At 34.2% G+C, this 21,951-nt stretch overlaps 1 protein-coding gene across 5 annotated transcripts in view; it reads left to right on the top strand.

Annotated features, from left to right (window-relative positions):
- ZEB1 (zinc finger E-box binding homeobox 1) overlaps window positions 1-21,951 on the top strand; it is a 214,307-nt gene that overhangs the window by 110,816 nt on the left and 81,540 nt on the right. For all 5 annotated transcript variants that reach the window (XM_012789010.2, XM_012789009.2, XM_020284145.2 and 2 more), the window contains one exon: window positions 6,639-6,839. In XM_012789010.2, coding sequence (XP_012644464.2) covers window positions 6,639-6,839 — 201 coding nt within the window. The remainder of the gene's footprint in view (window positions 1-6,638; window positions 6,840-21,951) is intronic.

The raw sequence follows: 21,951 nt of genomic DNA, 5'->3' as shown, positions 1-21,951 counted from the left end.
TTGGCTCTGGAGAAGACAAGTCAAAGTATATGTTTTTCTAGGTGTTTTGTAAATTATGACAACATGCTAGTCTGATATATCTGGAACTAGTTTGTTAAAAGCAGTCTGTAACTTTTTAGGATCAGTCTTTTCTACGATAGACTTTATCTTTCTTTTCTACCATGCAAATGAGTAGTGTGTGTTTAGGGGTTTGAAGGGAATGAGTAGGATATATAACTAGTGGCATAAGGTAAGCAGAACCTCCTCTGGAAAGAAAAGCTTTTGCATACCCAAAAATATTTCGAAAAACGGCCTTGATCTGTGGTTTTAATCAACACATGCCCCGAGTTATCATTGAACAAGAATTGCAGATCTCAGTTTCTCTGTCCCCTCCTGTCCTATCTCCCTAAGCTTCTGTATCTGAATTTAACCTACGAATCACAGCTACAGTAAATGACTGTGCTGAAATTCTTTATTTATAAAGTGTTTGGATGATCTTTTTCTAATGACTTAAGGTGAGATTGTATTGCTCTTTTTGGAACTGTATTCATTTAATTTATCTAATTATTTTACTGTTGTAAGTTACTTAAGAAACAGACGTTTACATGGGACTTCAGTGCAGTTGATATAGTGCTGGATTCAATCAAGTGCTAAAAATAATATAGTATGTGAAAGTCTTTTAAAGGTTTTATTGACTATAATATTGCCACAGTAGCATAAAATAAGACAAATTATATTAGTATAAGATTCTAATGGTTAAAATTCCTTAGTCATTTGAAATGTCTTCAGTAGCAAGCAGTTAAGTATAGAATTCCAGATCCCCAGAATAGGGATAGACAGAAAATTTTAAGTTTAAAACTATTTATTGTTAATGCAGCAATTTTTAGTCAGGAGGCTTTGTACATAGTAAAGTATATAGGCTTTTGAATTTGGCAGACATGGGTTTGACTAAACAACAGCTACATGACCTCACATAGGTTACTCAGCTACTATATTTTTTTGTCTGTCAGAGGGAGATATAATAGTACCTACTTCTTAGGAGTTGCTGCAAAGATTTAGTAAGATAATAATAGCAGCAGCAGCAAACATTTCCACAGTTCTTACTGTGTATCAGACATTGATCTACGCACAGTTCATTTTTAAACCACCTTATGCAGTGGGTACTGTTATATCTGGCATTAAATATTAGCAAATAATACCAACAAGAACTACAAAAAGTCAGTGTGTCCTTAACCACATTCTAGGACAACAAGAATGCATTGAGGCCGGGCGCTGTGGCTCACGCCTGTAATCCTAGCTCTTGGGAGGCCGAGGCGGGTGGATTGCTCGAGGTCAGGAGTTCAAAACCAGCCTGAGCAAGAGCGAGACCCCGTCTCTACTATAAATAGAAAGAAATTAATTGGCCAACTGATATATATATAAAAAATTAGCCGGGCATGGTGGCGCATGCCTGTAGTCCCAGCTACTCGGGGGGCTGAGGCAGAAGGATCACTCAAGCCCAGGAGTTTGAGGTTGCTGTGAGCTAGGCTGACGCCACGGCACTCACTCTAGCCTGGACAACAAAGTGAGACTCTGTCTCAAAAAAAAAAAAAAAAAAAAAAAAAAAAAAAAAGAATGCATTGAAAATGTTATCATTTTCTATTGAATTTTAAACTCATATTGTGTATCATAAGTTGTATTTGAAGATTTCAAATACATTTTCTTTTATCCTTTATTTCTTAATATTTTATTATCTTAATTTAAACTCAGAATTAAGAGTGTTGATCATCTGTGATTGTTAAGAATATACCACTCTTCAGATTAGCTATATTTTATTGTACATATTTTTAGCCACAGGTTAAAAAATATAGTGGTATGGAGATCCACAAAACCAAAGGTAGATTCAGAAACACAAGGAAGTGTGTCTATTATCTAAGTTTCAGTAATTAATATAAGCAGTTTTCACTGCTTTTTCTCTCAGCTAAATGACTGTGAAGCAAGACAGTGAAAAGCTTTGGAGAATAGTTATTGGTCTTTTTTCATCTTAGCCAATAAAATGTATTGCTTTTCTGGATTTTTCTTATTTTATGTCACATAACAAAACAAATCATAAGATAGCTATGAAACATATTCAGTTTCTGCATTTAGGATATATGAGTTATAATCTTCCATATCACAATGGCAGCTTATACTGGGGGACAGGAAGGAGTTTTGCTAGAGTCCTAGAAAGTGATAGGTAGTCTTTAAGAGCACTTTCAGCTGTGGTTGACTCAAACAGGATAGAACACCCTGTAGCTCTGGTCAAAAAGAACTCAGTAAAGAATATGAAGCATGCAAGTGAGTGTTTGAACCATAATGCATATAAGTCTTAAAGCCTAATTTTGAGGAAATTTTCAAGCCCCAAATACTCTAAATGTAAATGTGTTAAATATACAATCTAGGGTCAACCAAACAACCTACACCTAACAAAACTGATAATGATAATGCTAAGCTACAGTATTATATCATTAAAGGTAAGAATAGCACCAGTATAAAACCAGGGCCATCTAAAGGTACCAAAGAAGCACTGAACGCTCTCTTCACAAAATAGCAGGAATTTCAACTGTCCCTGTATGCAATTCGCCATGCCCAAGCATAGTGAGAGCTTTGCAGTGAGTGAAGCCTTACATTATAACCAGATCTTAATGGAGTATGCAATTGATTAATCTTCAGCAAACACTATGTTCTAATTTTAGCTTATAGTATATAAAGGCCAACTTTAAATGACTTCAACAAGTCATTTAGTAGGTTAATAATAAAGACCCCTTGAAGGTAAAAATGAAAGTTAATAGCATTGTGCATCATTTGCCAGTAAGATTTCCCATTCCAAATATGTGCATCTATTCTCTATCATTGATATAACAAACAGACCTTCTCAGGTAATACTTCCAGAAACAAAAAAAATCTGGAAGGCAATTTATTGGGTCATTAAATATGAAATGTCTGATTTGATTTCGAATCAAAAGTTTAGTTTATTATATCTCAAACAAGAAGCAGTACAATTAATCAAAGTATGCACCTAAACTGTCAACACAGTTTGGCCATCGTAACAGTAACTTGTTTATGCCAGCAGCAAAGAATCCTGGAGAGTGAGTGGCAATGAAATTGGGAAAGGCGTTTTCCACGGCTTGTTAAGAATTGAATATTTTTCCTTGCAAGAAGTGGTCCAACGCCAGAAAGAAGTGGTAGTCAGTTGGTGCAAGGTCTGGTGGATACGGTGGATGACAGAGTTTCCAAGTCCAGTTTCTGTAGTTTGAGCAGCGTTGTTTTTTGTGACGTGTGGTCTTGAAAAAGGATTGGCCTGTTTCTGCTGACCAGTCTCAGCTGCTTAATTTCAAGCATCCTCATCATTTCATCTGATTGGTTGCAATAGATGTCTGCTTTAATGGATTGATCAGGATTCATGAAGCTGTAGTGGATAATACCAGCACTGGACCACTAAGCAGACACCATTAACTTTTGGGGGTTTTTTAATGCATATTCGGTTTTGGACTGTGTTTCAGCTCTTCATCTTTATCCAATTATTGTGCCAAACACTTGTGATTGTCAAAAAGAAGCCATTTTTCATCACACGTAACAATACAGTGTAGAAATGGTTAGCCTTTATGTCGTGACAGCAAAGAAAGGCAACTTTGAAATGATTTCTCTTCTGATGCTTGTTTGATTCATATGGAACCCATCTATCCAGCTTCTTTACCATTGCTGATTTGTTTCAAATGGTCCAACATTGTTGGAATAGTAACATCAAAGCTTGCTGCTAATTCATGCGTAGGTTGAGATGGATTTGCTTCCACTATAGCTTTCAGCTCATCATTATCCACCTTGGTCTCAGGTCGCCCACATGAAAATCACCAGAATGGAATTTCTGGAACCATCAACATACTGTGCATTCATTAGCCACATCCTTCTGAAACACTTTGCTGATATTTTGAGCTGTCTGCACAGCATTTGTTCCACAATGGAACTCATATTGAAAAATAACACAAATTTTTTCCTTATCCATGGTTTCACAAAAATTGCTTTAAGAAATTTTTGAAAGATAATCACAAGCCAAAAGCTATGCATTTGAAAGAATGAGGATGTACTTTCACAATAAAAATAAAACAAGAAGTGTCAAAGTAAAAATGTCAGAGATATCTATCAACTGTCAAACAATACTTAAGGAAATCAGACATTTCATACTTAATGACCTAATAACAATATCTACTTAATAAATTTTCCCTGTGACTCAACAGTTCCACCCCTACTAATCTATCTGATAAATGTATTTAAGGAATGGCCAAAATTATATATATTTTAATAAAATTTATTATGACATTATTGCTTATGCTTACCACTGGAAACAAACTAAATTTTATCAATAGATGGTAGTTTAAATTATTATGTCCGTGCAATGAAATGTTGTGTAGCCATCCAGAGGAAAATAAGAAAGCTTCATATATACAGATGCTTCTTGACTTACAATGGGGTTATGTTCCAGTAACCCCATTGTAAATTGAAAATATAAGTCGAAAACATATTTACTACACCTAAGTTACTGGACATTATAGCTCATCCTAGCCTACCTTAAACGTGTTCAGAACCCTTACATTAGCCTACAGTTGGGCAGAATCATCTAACATGAAGCCTGTTTTATTATAAAGTGTTGACTATTTATGCAATTTACTGTACTATACTGAAAGTGAAAACCAGAATGATTTTGCACCGTTGTTGTCAAAAAATCATAAGGTGAACCATTGTAAGTCAGAGACTGTCTGTACAGACAAAAAGATTTCCAAGATACGATATGAAGTACCAAAAACCTAAATGGCAAAGCAATATAATGTGATCCCATATGTGTATTTTAAATATACATACACATATTTATATATAGGTGACACAAGATTTATGTTAAATATAAGATACATATAAGTGTATATAAGATAAGGTTTGTATTACAATTAAATAAGATATGACAATAAGATAATGATTAGTATCATGCCTGCTTGGTGCATGGAAATAATTAGTAAATTTTGCTATTATTTTTACCCTTACAGAATGAATGGAGGAAGGAAAAATAAGGGTGCTTTTACCTATTTTACATGTTTTGTATTGTTTAAATTGAACACATATTACTTTTATAATAAAATGAGAGAAAAACCATTTGCTCATGGGAGAAGATCTGGAAAAACATATTCACACTAATATATTAATGATACAATAAAACTTGATATTTTTCTTACACAAGATAATAAAGAGCTCCTAATATGAGCACAGTGTTAACTCTGGTTCTCTTTTGGAGAGAGAGTTTTCTCAAAGTCTATAAAAGCAGTTTCAGAGATTTTGGTTATTTGTTCTCACCTTTAAATATCTGTCCATATTTTTTATTTTATTTCTTCCTTCATGTTATCGGGTATGCGTGTGTGTGTGAATGTGTATTTACGTGGGGAGAGGGATATGTATGACTATAATGTAAGCATTTAGGTGATTATGTTTCAAGAATGATTGGAAAACTTAAGAGAGCAATGGGAAGAATAGCTGGTAGTAATTATGGCTTAGTTATCTAAACAAAGCAAAGCTGCCTTTGTCTCTCTTCCTCTCAGTCTTAGCAAGTAAGAATCATCCTGCAAATAGTTGAAAAGAGATATTCCAGTGACCATACCCAATGATTTAAATATTTATTCTGTTAGAGTGGTTATTACAAGGACTCTGAAGGAAAACATTGATTATACTAGATAATTTGATTTAGAGAATTTTATTCTCAGCTATTACTCATGATGCTATGAACTATAGAACTCATTCAGAATAATTACATATCTTTAAAATACTGACATTAAATTTTTTTGAAATTCATTAAAAATTGTGGCAAGGGAGCCCATTTGAAAACTTATGAATGTCAATTATATTTTTTCAGAATGACAAGCTTAATAACATTACTTAAATGATGCCTTAATTACATAGAAATTTGACTACTCTGGTTGGTTCTTTCTAAAGTCAATGTAAGATTAATTTGAAGTACATGGGCCTATTTGACAGCTTGAAAAATACTTTCCTTGTGGTAAATTTGATGATGTAATGCTATTTTATTAGGAAAGATGGCCTCTTTTTAAAAATTATAATGGTTTACAGATTTGAAGCCCTAATTGTATATAAGCAGTATTGCATACAATAAGCTCATTGTGGTTGGAGAGGATGTTTAATATAGTGTTTAAGAGCATAAAATACGGAATCAGAATGTTGGGATTCAGATACTGGCCCTGCCACTTCCGAGCTTTGGGATCTTGGACGATTTACCCTGTCTCTGCCTTGGTTTCCACATCTATAAAACAAGAATATAAATAGTAGGTGGTAGAACTCTAATTCATAGAGTTGTTATAAGATTGTTCTAAGAATTTAATGAGTTAGTATTTATAAAGCACTTGTACATACAGTAAGTGTTCAATAAGTGTGGCTACTATTATTTATCATTTGGTCATCTAGTATTTAGTAAGTGCTCTGTGTGTATTGTCAAATAAATTAGTTGCTTACATTTTATGGTCTAAAAGAAAACATTGAATTGCAATCTGTTTTAAGTATTTTTTTTACTTTTGTTTTTCTGAGGTGTAAAAACTGATTTTTACACTAATTGGTTTTGATTATTTGTTTCTTGTTTGTTATTACAGTTACAAATTATAATACTGTGGTAGAAACAAATTCAGATTCAGATGATGAAGACAAACTCCATATTGTGGAAGAAGAAAGTGTCACAGATGCAGCGGATTGCGAAGGTGGTGTGCCAGAAGATGAACTGCCAACAGACCAAACAGTGTTACCAGGGAGCAGCGAAAGAGAAGGAAATGCTAAGAACTGCTGGGAGGATGATGGTAAGTCTAATTTTTTAATAATATTATATTTTATTGATTCTTTCTTTAAAAACATATTAGCTGAAAAGATAAATTGGATGAAAAGTTGGAAAGTAACAGTAAATTTGTCTATTAATAAATATTAGGTGTCCTAATTAATAAAAAGTAGATTTTGAAGTAGAATGACAAAGTTACTTTGACCATTTTTATAATACATGTAATATATTCAATGTTAATAGATTTTACTAACCAGGATCAAGCTTTCCATATATTGTTGATATAATTGAACCTACCTTTAATTTCCTATTGTGACCTTAAATGAAGAATCTACTTAGAAACCAATGAATGTTATTTTGGCATAGTAAAATTATAACATAATTCAATGTGCAAAAATCCCAAACACAGATTTTTAGTATTTGTTAGCCTCTCTCTCTCTCTCTCTCTCTCTATATATATATACATCAGAATATTGTAAGTAAGGTGGTTTTTCACTAATTTTAAATTTTTACTAAAGTAAAATTTTTACTTTTACTCAAGTAAAGCATGGTTTAGTGGAAGAAGCAGTAAAAACAAGGAAGCCCTCTATCTACTGCCCTTTTAGTGAGCAAACATCTGTCAAATGAAGAAGTTGGACTTAGTCTTTTATTATAGCTCTAAAATTCCTTCTTTCTTCTTTTCCTAATAAACTAATTAAATTATTTAGCCTGTCTTGCCAGGTTAAGCACCAGTGATATAAAAGTAAGATATGGAAATGGCAGATATTATGAATTAGAGGGACGGGATCAGAAACAAGGACATCAACAAAGGCAAAGAGCTGCATGCAAGAGCTCAAATACAAAGCCAGACATAGGAGAAGATACTCAGCAAGAGTTCAAGTTCAAGGAGGTCCTCTCAACAGAATATCAAAACTAAGTCTAGGAAATCTGAGATAATGGGTGAGGTAATGCATGTCAGAGAATCTGGGTAATGAAATGTGGAAATTTAGATAAAAGTCCAAATAATAGGCACAGGTTAGCATATGTTAAAATTTCCACAATATGACGGATTTTACAGCTATGTGAACATCATTGATATGTCATTTATAAATAAATCTGGTACGATAAGGAAAAAGAATTTTGAAGGGAAAGAGTCTGAAATAGTACCTTCAGTAAGGAGGCTGTAATAATCAGGCAGTGGTAAGGGTTTTTAAACTAAAGTAGTGGCCCAGGGGATGTGAAAAGAAGGGAAATAATTTGAAGTGTAGGAGGTAGAATATATAAGATTTGTTCATTCTGATGGAAAGTAACAGGAGGAAGGACTGACATAATTCCAGGTTTCTAGAAAGTAGGATTCAGAGAAGTTAACTTGCTTATTTATCATAACACTGGTTGATGGTAGGGATATTAACTGGTTAAACTTGAATACTGAGCTCAAAAATTTTTGGAGCTAAGCTTTCATATGTATTTTTCCCCATGGGCTGAATTGATCCATCCATGTAGTTTAATCCAGAGTCTTAATGTAGAAGCAAGAAGGAAATGATCTATCTGGAAAAGGTGGAGTTAAAGGAGAATGATATAGATGAAGGAAGAAAGAAAGATGAAAAAATCAATAAAGAGATTCTATTTCTGAAAATATGTTGGGATAGATTATTTGGACTAACCTGTTCACTGAAAACAACTAATGGTGCTATATTAAAACCAAAACTAAAAAGCTTAACAGTTTTAAAGAGCTAAGTAGATAGTAAGACAAAATCAAAGTGAAGACAGGAACCCATAAAAGTAAAAAGAACAGAGATCTTTCACCTACTTGGCTAAATATATTCCTAGGTACTTTATTTTCTTTGTTACTATTGTAAAGCTATTGAATTTTTGATTTGATTCTCAGCTTGACTTTTGTTGGTGTATAGGAGTGCTACTGATATGTGTATATTGATTTTGTAACTTGAGACTTTGCTGAATTTATGTATCAATCCCAGGAATCTCTTGGTGGACTCTTTGGAGTTTTCTAGATACAAGATCATATCATCAGCAAAGACCAATAGTTTGACCTCCTCTTTCCCCATTTGGTTACCCTGAATTTCCTTCTCTTGCCTGATTGCTTTGGCTAGGACTTTCAGCACTATGTTGAATGGAAGTGGTGACAATGGGCATCCTTGTCTTGTTCCAGTTCTGAATGGAAATGCTTTCAACTTTTCCCTATTCAGTATGATGTTGGCTGTGGCAACTACAAATCGCTGAGGAAGGAAATTGCAGATGATATGAACAAATAGAGAAACATATCTGTCATGCTCATGGATTGGCAGAATCAACATTGTTAAAATGTCCATGCTACCCAGAGTGATTTACAGATTCAGTGCAATTCCCATCAAAATATCAACATCATTTTTCATAGATCTGGAAAAAATAATTCTATGCCTTGTTTGGAACCAGAAAAGAGCCTGACTAGCCAAAGCAACCTTAAGCAAAAGGAACAAATCTGGAGGCATCACTTTACCAGACTTTAAACTATACTACAAGGCTATAGTAACCAAAACAGCATGAACTGGCACAAAAATAGAGACATAGACCAATGGAACAGAACAGAGAACCCAGTTATAAAATCATCCACATATTGCCAGCTAATCTTCGACAAAGGGGACAGCAGTATACAGTGGGGAAAAGAATCCCTATTCAATAAATGGGGCTGGGAAAATTGGATAGCCACATGTAGAAGATTGAAACAGGATCCATATCTTTCACCACTCACAAAAATTAATTCAAGATGGATAACAAACTTAAATCTAAGACATGAAACCATAAGAATGCTAGAAGAAAATGTTGGGAAAACTTTTCTAGATAGTGGCCTACACAAAGAATTTATAAAGAAGATCCCAAGGGCAATCATAGCAACAACAAAAATAAATAAATGGGACCTTATTAAATTAAAAGCTTCTGGACAGCCCAAGGAAACAGTCAGCAGAGCAAATAGACAGCAATAAAATGGGAGAAAATATTTTCATGCTGTGTATCTGATAAAGGGCTAATAACCATAATCTAAGAAGAACTCAAGCTAATCAGCAAGAAAAAATCAAACAACCCCATTAAAAAGTGTGCAAAAGGCATGAAGATAGAATTCTTTTTCCTTATTGCACCAGATTTATTTATAAATTACATATCAATGATGTTCTCATAGCTTCCAGAATAAAGCCCAAGTCCCTTGACTTAATACACAAAGCACTTCATAGTCTTTCCCTCATTACTTCAAACAAGGATAGACTAAATGGCCAAGAAACATGAAAAAATGCTCAATGTCAGTAGCCATCACAGAAATGAAATAGCCACAGTGAGAGACCTAACCCCAGTGAGAATGGCTTTTATCAAAAAGTCCCAAAACAAGAGATGCTGACATAGATACAGAGAGAAAGGAACACTTATACATTGTTGGTGGGACTGCAAACTAGTGCAACTCCTGTGGAAAATAGTATGGAGATTCCTCAAAGAACTAAAAGTAGACCTACCATTTGATCCAGCAATTTCACTACTGGGTATTTACCCAAACGAAAAAAAGACATTATATCAAAAAGACACTTGCAATAGAATGTTTAATGCAGCACAGTTTAGTCACAAAGATGTGGTATCAATCCAATGGTCCATCAATTCATGAGTCGATTAACAAAATGTGGCATATGTATACCATGGAGTACTACTCAGTTATAAAAAAGAAAAAGAAAATACCTTTTCCAACAATCTAGATGGAACTGGAGACCATTCTCCTAAGTGAAGAATCACAAGAATGGAAAAACAAACACCACATGTACTCATTATTAAATTGGAACTAACCATCAGCAATCGTGCACAGATGGAAGTAAAACTCAGTGGAAATGAAGGAGGTGGGAGAGGGGAAAAGGGAATAGGTGAAATCATGCATAAGGGATACAATGTACACTATCTGGGTGATAGGCACATTTATTTATAACTTTGACTGAAGGAGTACAAAAGCAATCCCTGTAACCAAAACATTTATACCCCCATAATACTCAAAATTTTTTTTAAAAAGTCAAAAGATCAGATCATAGACGACTCTTTGGCCCTAAGAACATTGCCTAACCAGGGAAATGTAAGATGTGGCTTAAGGCCTCTGAAAAGAAAGAAACCCAAGACCACCAGAGTTTAATACAGATACTCTCTGAGTGTGGATTACATCTTTACTATGGATAAACTTACTATAAGGATAAACCATCTGCTGTCCTTAACATCCTCAAGAGTCAGCAAGCAAAGTTGCCTTGACTAGGTATTGGAGAAGTGGAAGATTATCTCTGCAAAATAGCAACCACAAGCTATCTTTCACTGATTTAAAGCCCAAATTCACATTGCTAGGTATTGCTGGGTAGCCTGGTAAACCTCAAGCCATAAGTAGGTTTAGAGTAGAACTGCTATGAATACCCATAGACACCAGGCAGAAGTAAATGCAGGTCTTTTAGAGGAATATGCTTTTATCCTAGCACTATAGAAATCTCCCAAGTACTGAGCAAGAAGATAGAAATATGAATGTGACTTACCAGAAACACAAGGAAGCAGGAACTGACCCATAAAGACTTTAATAACTAGAGTTATGTGATACAGATTACAGAATGACTGTCATGTTTAAAGAAAAAAACAAACTTGAAATTATCTATTATAAAATAAATATATTTATATATAATAAATAAAATTATAAATATAAAATAGATAAATATAATCAACAGATTTTAAGAACCTAATAAAATGCAAAAAAATAAAAAATTGAATTATAGGAATTAAAAATTCAGAAGATAGGTTTAACAGCAAATTAAACAGTTAAAGAAGGAATGAATGAATTGGAAAATAGAGAAAACTACATTAGATGAAACTCAGATACAGACATAGAAAAATATGAAAACAAGTGAAGAGACATGACAGTCCAATGTATGTCTTAATTTCAAGAGAAGAGCCAGCAGCAATACTTGAAGAAATAATGGCTGGGATTTTTTTCAGAATTGATGGAGGAGGGTGGGTGTGGTGGCTCATGCTTGTAATCTCAGGATTTGGGAAGGCCACGGCAGGAGGATCACTTGAGCCCAGGAGTTTGAGACCAGCCTGGTCGACATAGTGAGACATGCCATCTCTACAAAAAAATTGTAAATTTAGCCAGGTGTGATGGCATATGCCTATAATCCTAGCTACTCAGGAGGCTGAGGTGCATGGATTACTTGAGCCCAGGAGATTGAGACTATGATCACACCACTGCATTCCAGCTTGGGTAGCAGGTAAGATCCTGTCTCTGAAAAACAAAAAACAAATTGATGCTGTAGACTCAAGAAGCCAAACAAACTTCAAGAAGGGTAAAATAGAAGAATGATGTAAACAAAGTCGGTTGAATAAGAGATTTTAGCCCTCATTGCTCCACAAAATCACCAATTTTAGGAACCACCCACAGACAAAAAATGCCTCTGTGGGAGCCCCAGAGTCTTGGTGAGGAGTTCTAGAGCCCTCATGGAGTAAAAAGTGCATGGGGAATAAATGCACTGAAGAGGATACAAAGAGCAGTTACACTGATAAATGAAACTGTCATCCTTCCCCAAAGATGACATAGCTCAGTGCCAAGAGAGGCCCCTTGGCTAACAGTTTCTCCCATGAGGAAAACTGAGAGTAAAGTGAATACCTTTGTGGAACACTTCCCAGAAGGTTCACATTTATCTTGTCCCACTTAGAACACAGAGGGGATCAACATGGCTAAGTCATCTGGGTGCAGCTAGGAGCAGGGAGAAGAGGAAAGAGCACATGGCAACCAGTGCATCTTTCTCAGTAGTCAGCTGTAGGTCCTGCTAACTGGACTGAGAACTTCACTAAGAGACGCACCAATGGATCTCTCAGAACAATTCATCTGCAGACCTCCCAAGCTAGCCACTACTTTCCCCAGCACCTTACACACTGCCCATGGACAGTATTCCATGTGTTCCTGTACATGTCCCACTTGAGATTCTACAGACACCACATGGATCTAAGCAGCAGGAATGGATCTTAGCAGCTGCTCAAATCTGTTGATTTGGGAGAAGGCCCACAACCTTGAGCATCTCAAAACACTTCCCTAGGGAAAATAAGTGGGAGGCTTTCAGCACCAGGCCTGATTTTGTGGGATCAAGAGAGTGCATAATCCTAAGACTTGCTTCCTAAGAGGAAACAAGAGTAGAGCTGGCACATCCATACCAAAGGTACAAGAAACCTCCAGAATCTTTAGCTAGGTTTCCTGGCAAAGGTCTTTGCTATGGTTTAAATGTTTGTGTCTCTTCCAAAATTCATGTTGAAGCTTAACCCCCAATGATGCAATATTAAGAGGTGGGCATTTAGAAGGTGATTAGGTCATAAGGGTTCCACCCATATTAATAAGATTAGAACATTCATAAAAGGGCCCAAAAGAGCTAGCTAATCTTTTGTGCCTGTTGTCCCTTCCACCATGTGAGGACACAGTGTTTGTCTCTTCCTGAGGAAAGAGCAGCAAGGCACCATCTTGCACATAAAGAGTGGGCCCTCACCAGACATTGAACCTGCTAGGGCCTTGGTCTTAGACTTCTCAGCCTCCAGAAATATGAGAAATAAATTTCTTTTCTTTATAAATTACCCAGTCTCAAGTATTTTGTTATAGCAGGAGGAACTAAGACAGGCTTTCTCTGCAAAGCCAGTCAGCAAAGACTGGAGAAGTGACTGGTTCTTTAAATGTGAAAACAGCAAAGCAGGTAACATAATGAGTCAAGGAAATTTGACACCATCAAAGAAACAAAATAAAACTAGTTGCCGACCCCAAAGAAATGGAGATCTACGATGAACTGCCTGGTAAAAATTTCATAATAATCATCTTAAAGAAGTTTAGTGAGCTACAAGAGAACATAGACAAGTAAACAAAATCAGGAAAACAATAGATGAAGAAAATTAGAATTTCAACAAAGATATAGAAAGATGTAGAAATGAATCAAATAGACATTCTAGAGCTGAAGATGTCTGAACTGAAAAATTTAATAGAGAGCTTCAAAACCACAGTTGCCAAATGTAAGAAAGGATCAGTGAACTCAAAGATGAATCATTTGAAATTATCCACTCAGAGTAACAAAAAGAAAGAAAATGAGTCAACAAAGCCTATAGAATTTATGAGACATCATCAGGTGAAGCAATATACACATTATAGGAGTCTTGGAGCAGAGAAATAGAAAGGGATAGAAAGCATATTTAATAAATAATGATACAAAAATTCCCAAATCTGGAGAGAGAAGTGAACATCCAGACCTGTAAAGATCAAAGAATCCCAATGGATTAAGCATAAAGAGGTCTTCTCTGTGACACATTACAATTAAATTATCAAAAGTCAAAGACAGAATTTTGAAAGCAAAGAAAAGTGGCTCATCACAAACAAGGGAAGCTGCATAAAACTAGAAGTGTATTTCTGACCAGACATCTTTCAGGCAAAGAGAGCATGGGATGATATATTCAAAGTGATGAAAGAAAAATACTTTCAGCCAAGCATACTAGACCCAGCAAAACTGTCCTTCAGAAATGAAGAAGAGAGACTTTCCTAGACAAACAAAAGCTGAAGGATTTCATCACCCTTAGGCCTGCTTTACAAGAAAAGCTAAAGGGAATTTTCCAGGTTGAAACCAATGGACACTAATTTAGCAATATGAAAACATATAAAGGTATAAAACTCACTGTAAGAGTATATCTTTAAATTCAGAACACTGAGATATTTAATGGTGGTGCATAAATCACTTTTTACTCTAATATAAAAATTAAAAGAAAAAGTATTAAAATATAGGTACCATAATTTTTAATGGATACACAATATACAAAGATGTAAATTGTGATATCAATAACATAAAATGTGGGAGGGGAGAAGTAAAAGTGTCGAGTTTTCATATATGATGGAAACTAAGTCCTTATCAGATTAATATAGACTGTTATTACTATAAAAAGGTTTCTGTAAAACTCATGGTAATTAAAGGAAAAAACCTATAGTAAATTCACAAAAGAGAGAGGAACTAAACATGCCATTAGAAAAAAAAAAATCAAATCTCAAAGGAAGATAGCAAGAAAAGAAAGAAACAAAAACACTATAAAACACAAAACAGTTAAAAATGGTAATAGTAAGTCCTTTCCTATCAATGATTACTTTAAATGAATTAAACTCTCTAATCAAAAGACATATAGTTACTAAATGCATTTTTTAAAAAAAGATCCAACTATAAGCTTGCCTGCAGGAGACTCATTTAATCTTTGAGGATGCATACATAGGATGAAAGATAAAGAATGGGGAAAGATATTCTATGCAAATATTAACCAAAAGAGAGAGCAGGGGTAGCTATACTTAGGTCAGACAAAATGGACTTGAGGTAAAAAGCTGTGACAAGAGACAAAGAAGATATTCATATAATGATAAAGTGATCAATTTATGAAGGGGATGTAATAATTGTAAATATATATTCAACCAATGTCAGAGCACCTAAATATATAAAGCAAATATTATATATATTTAAAGCAAATATTAATAGATAAGAGAAATATATAGCAATACAGTAATCGTAGGGGACTTCAATGCTCTATGTACAACAATGGATAGATCATCCAGACAGAAAATCAATAATGAAACAGTGGACTTGAACAATACTAGACAAAATTGACCTAATATACAGAACATTATTCCACAGTAGCAGAATATACACATTCTTTTCAAGCACACATGTAACATTCTCCAGGATAGATCATATGTTAGAACACAAAATAAGTGGGATTTTTTTGTTTTTTTTTTATTATTCTTATATTATCTTTTAATGTGATATATCCAGCATAGGAAAATCTACAGACAAAAAGAAGTTTAAAGGTTACTAGGGGATAGGAAGAGGTGAGAATGAGGAGTGATTACTTAACAGGTACAGAACGTTTTGTGGGTGGTGAAAAAGTTTTGAAACTAGAGAGAACTAGTAATCATACAACATTATGAATACACTAAATGCCACTGAATATTGCACTTAAGTTTTGACAAACTTAAGATTAAAATCATATCAGGTATCTTCTCTGACACCAGGGGTATGAAACAAAAATCAGTAACAGGAAAAAAATTGGAAAATTCACGGATAAGTGGAAATTAAGCAACACATGCCTGAACAACCCATAAATGAAAGAAGAAATCAAAAGGGAAATTAAAAAAATCTTACTACAAACAAAAATGGAAATACAACATATTAAAACTTACAGAATACAGCAAAGTATTTAAAAGAGAGAATTTTATAGCAATGAATGACAACATTAATAATAAAGAGAGATTCCAAACAACTTCACTTTGCATCTCAAGGAATTAGGAAAATAAGAATACAGTAAGTCCAAAGTTAACAGAAGAAAGGAAATAATAAATACCAAATAAATGAAATACAGACTAGAAAAACATTATAAAAGATCAATCACCAAAGCTAAGAGTTTTTTGAAAAGAGTTTTTTGAAATTTTTAAAAAATTGATAACCCTTTAGCTAGAAAAAGAAGACTCAAATGAAATTATAAGTGAAAAAAGAGATATTATAACTGATACCAGAGAAATAAACAGATGATCATAAGAGACTGCTGTGAACAGATATATACCAGCAAATTGGATAGAAGAAATGAATCCAGAAGAAATGAATAATTGCCTAGAACCATACAACCCAGCAAGACTATAGCATGAAGAAATAGAAAACATGAACAGAATAATAACAAAAAGATTGAATCAATAATCAGAAATCTCCCAACAAAGAAAAAATTAATGACATTTTTTGTCGCGCCGGCCTCGCCAGCAAGGAAGACGCAGCAACAGGAGTTCTTCTGACAGTGCTTTAATGGGGTTCCCTTTAGACTTACATGATGCGGAAGACCCAGCCCGGCAGCGCGCAGGCCGCTATATACCCCAGAAGCACAACCCCTAAGCTGCGATAGGCCGCTCAACTGTCGAGCCACCAAAGCATTAGTCCATAGCAGGACCCTTTGTTTGCATTCTCGCGCCACAGGGCAACCGACAATTGTGCGTGCGCTGAACTTGTTAGCTGCTCTAGGCAAAGCCGGAAACAGGCGCCAACTTGTAATGGCGTTGACACCGCGCCCCACAATTTTTTTCTCAAACTCATCCAAAATATTGAAGTTGAGGGAAAGCTTTCAAACTCATTCTACAAGACCAGGATTATAATACCAAATCCAGACAGGGATACCACAAGAAAAGAAAAATATAAGCCAATATTCCTGGTAGAGATAGATGCAAGAATCCTCAACAGAATACTAGCAAATAGGACATTAAAAATATCATACACTATGACAAACTGGTATTTATCCTAAGGATGCAAGAATAGTTTAACAAGTGCAAATGAAAAAGATGATAAAACATGTTAACAGAATACAGGATAAAACTATACAATCATCTCATTAGATGTAGAAAAAGCATTTGACAAAATTCAGTATCCTGTCATGATAAAGACTCCCAACCAATAAGGCATAAAAGGAATGTACCCCAACATAATAAAGGAAATGTATTATAAGCCCACAGCTAACATCATGCTCAACAGGGAAAATCTATAATAGGAGGTTTCCCTCTAAGATCAGGAAAAAGACAAGGATACCTAATTTTGCCACTTCTATTCAACATAGTACTAGAAGTCCTAGTCATGGCAATTAAGCAAGAAAAATACATAAAGGACATCCAAATCAAAAGAAAAGTTAAATTTATTCCTGTTTTCATGTGGCTCATTCTTATGTATAGAAAAACCCTTAAAAACCACTGGAAAACTCATAGAACTAATAAACTCAGTAATACTATAGTAATTCAAATTTACCATACACAAATCAGTTTTATTTTTATACATTCACAAGGAATTATCTAAAAAGTAATTAAGAAAACAATCCTATTTGCAATAGCATCAAAAAGAATTAAATACTTAGATATAAATTTAATCAAGGAGATGAAAGATTTGCATTGAAATCTATAAAACATTGATGAAAGGAATTAGACACAAATCTAAGGAATGATATCCCATGTTCATGAGCTGGAAGAATTAATATTGTTAAAATCTCCATACTACCCAAAGTGATCTACAGATTCAATGCAATCCTTATCAAAATGTCAAAGTCATTTTTCACAGAATTAGAAAACACAACCTAAAATTCATATGGAACCACAAAAGACCCAAAATAGCCAAAGCAATCTTGAGCAAGAACAAAGCTGGAAGCGTCAGACTTTCTAATTTTAAATTATATTACAAAGCTATAGTAATCAAAACAGTTATAGTATTGGCATAAAAACAGATACATAGATCAATGAAATAGAATGGATAACCCAGAAATAAACCTACCCATACAGCTAATTTTCATCAAATGTGCCAAGAATATACAATGGGAAGAGGATAGTCTCATGAATAAATGCTGTTGGAAAAATTGGATATCAACATGTAAAAGAATGAAATTTGGGGCCCTTATCTTACATCATATACAAAAATCAATTAAAATGGATTAAAACTGAAACATAAGACCTGAAACCATAAAACTCTAGAAGAAAACATAAGGAATAGGCTCCTGACATTGGTCTATACAATGATTTTTTTGGATATGACAAGCAAAAAAAGCAAAAGTAAAAAAGTGGGATTACACCAAACTAAAAAGCTTCTTCACAATAGAAGAAACAACAAAAGCGAAAGCAACATATAGAATGCAAGAATATATTTGCAAACCATCTATCTGATAAGGGGTTAATATTTATAATACACTAGGAACTCATCAACTGAATAGCAAAAAAAAAAAAAATTAAAGCAAATAACTTAATTAAAAAATGGATAAGGGAGTAAATAGACATTTCTTAGAAGATATACACATGGTCAACAGGAATATAAAAAGGTGTACAACGTCACTAATTATTAGGGAAGTGTAAATCAAAACCTTAATGAGATACCACCTCACACCTATTAGTATGACTATGATTAAAAATACCAAAGATAACCAGAGTTGGCAAGGATGTGGAGAAAAGGAGAACCCTTGTACACTGTTGGTGGGAATGTAAGTTAGTATAGCAATTATGGAAAATAATATGGAGGCTCCTCAAAAAATTAAAAATTGATCTGTCATATGATCCACAAATCTTATTTCTGGGTATAAATCCAAAGGAATTAAAATCAGGCCTTCAAAGAAGTATTTGCACTCCCATGTTCATTGCATTCATAGTAGCCAAGATATGGAAACAACCTAAATGTCCATCAGTGAATGAATGAATATAAAAATTATTGCATATACATACAATGGAATATTATTCCTTCTTTGAAAAAGAAGGAAATCCTGCCTTCTTTGGACAACACAAATGGACCTGGAGAGCATTATGTTAAGTGAAATAAGCCGACCACAGAAGCACAAATAGTGTATGATCTAATATGTAGAATTTTAAATAGTCAAAATCCTAGAGGCAGGGAGTAGAATGGTGGTTGCCAGAGGATAAAATCATGCAGAACATGGTCCTTAAACATAATACAATTAAGCTAGAAATAATAGTAATATAATAGAAAATTCTGTTTGAAAATTTTAAGAAAGATACTTTTGAATGTGTGTTACTGGGTCAATGAAAAAAATATAATTAAATGAGGAAATATTTTGAACTGAATGATAATGAAAATATTATATATCAGGATTTGTAGAACATGGTTAAAGCAATTTTTAGGAAAAACTTAGAACATTAAGTATGTATTTTAGCAAAGGAGAAAGACTAAGAGTTAATGAGCTAAGCATCTATCTCAGGAACCAAGAACAGAAAATTAAGCTGTTTGACAGTTTTTAAAAAAGTAAATAATGGAAAATAGAAAATAAACCTATAGTACAAAGGTCAATATAGGCAAAATTCTATTCTTTGAATACTATTAACAAAACGTTGACACAATTTATCAAAAACATAGAGAAGACGACAAATAACCAAATTCAGAAATGAAAAAAAGAGGACATAACTACAGATACTACAGACATTGACAAGATAATAGGGGAGCTCGTGAACAAGTTTATGCCAGTAAATTTGAAAATGTGGACAAAATATTAGAAATTCTTAACCAGGACTGGCTCAAGAAGAATTGGAAAACATTAATAACCTGTAACATCTAAAAAAAATTGAATTAATGGTCAAAAGTATTCTCACAAAGAGATGGTGAAGATGCAGAACTGAAACTCTCAGACATTGCTCATAGAATTGCAAATTGTGCAGACACTCTGGAAAATACTTTGGCAGTTTCTTATAAAGTTAAATAAATACTTACCATATAACTCAGCAATCTCACTGAGTATTTTCCCTAGAGAAATAAAAACTTAGGTTTACACAAAAACATGAATGTCTGTGTTTACAGCAGCTCTTCTCATAATTTCTCCAAACTGGAAACAACCCTGTTTTAGTCAGTGTTCTCCAGAGAGACAGAACGAATGAAATATCTATCTCTGTATTGATAGATACAAATATATGAGAGAGGACTTATTAAAGAAATTGACTCACGTGACAATAGAGGCTAAGAAGCCACACAATAGGCTCTCTATCAGCTGTAGAACCCAGGAAGTTAGAAGCATGACCAAATCCAAAGGCCTCAGAACAAGGGAAGTCCATGGTATAAATCTCGGTCTGAGGCCAAAGACTGGAGAATTCAAGGTGAGAGGGAAATGGGGAGGTAGTGGTGAGAATAACCGCTGGTGTCAGTCTCAGGATTGAAAGACTAGACAACGTGGAGTTCTTTTGATGTCCAAGGTTGGGAGAAGAAGGGTGTCCTAGCTCCAGGAGAGAGAGAGTGAATTTTCCTTTCCTCTGCCTTTTTGTGCTGTCTAGGCCTCCACCAATTCCATGGTGCCCACCCACATCGAGGGTTGATTTTCCCCACTCAGTTGACTGACTTACACCAATTTCCTGAGGAAATACCCTCATAGACACACCCATAAATAATGCTTTATCAGCTAATTATCCCTTAATCCACTCAAGTTGACACCTAAAATTAACCTTTACCGACTCATTGTCACTGAATAGGTGAAAGTATAAGGAAACTATAATACATCCCTAAATGCAATATACTACTCAGCAATAAAAATAAACAAACTGTTGACACAAGCAGCAGCTTGGATGAATCTTAAAGGCGTTATGCTGAGTGCAGAAACCCAGTCTCAAAAGGTTACATACTGTAATGATTCCATTTATAATGATGTTTTCAAAAAGACAAAACTATTTTGATGGATGACGTATCATTGGTTGCCAGGGTTTAGGAGGAGGAAGAGACCATGATTGTAAAGGGATAGCATGATGGAGTTTTGGGTGATGATGAACCATTCTGCATTCTGATTATGGTGGTGGTTATATGAAGCTACATATATGTCAAAATTTATAGAATTGTACACCAAAAGAAATAACAGTAAATTTTCTGTATAATAATTGTTGTGTGTGTATTTTTTTTCCTTCATAGAAAACTCTAGCCCAGAGAGCATCCCTCGTTAAATTCTACTAAACATTTCAAGGAAATAATAATTCTAGTTTTAGACAGCTTTTCTAAAATGTACTATAAGAGAGATTATTCCCCAGCTATTTAAATGAGGTTACCATAATCTTTATACCAAATCAAAGAAGAATAGGAAAGGAAAATTACAGACTAAATCAGAACAGAGACAGAAATCTCTAACTAAATATCAGCTATACTATACATATATATATATATATATGTATATACACACACACGTATATATGTATGTATGTGTGTGTGTGGAGTGCAAGGTCAAAATAACATTTAAGCCCATTTTAAATGACATTATAACAGACTTAAGAACAACCAAATATTCATCTCAACAAACACATAAAAATGTTTAGTAAAATTCAGTACCTATGAATGAGTAACATAAAAGCTAAAAAATGAGGAATAGTGGATACTTCCTTAATCTAATAAAGTATATTTATGTCAAATCTGTCACATCATACTTAATGATAAAATATTGAAAACTTTTTCTTCGTGATCAGAAACAAAGCAAGGATTTCTCTTATCACTTTTATCAGCCTTGTATTGGATGTGCTATCTAGTGCAATAAGACAAGAAAATAAATCAATACAGGTAGGGATTAGAAAGGAAAAAAACAAAACTGTCATTATTTAGAGATGATGCACTTATACA

The sequence above is a fragment of the Microcebus murinus genome, chromosome 25 (genome assembly GCF_040939455.1).
Source record: "Microcebus murinus isolate Inina chromosome 25, M.murinus_Inina_mat1.0, whole genome shotgun sequence".
NCBI lineage: Eukaryota > Metazoa > Chordata > Mammalia > Primates > Cheirogaleidae > Microcebus > Microcebus murinus.
This window is presented reverse-complemented; position numbering and strand designations above follow the sequence as displayed.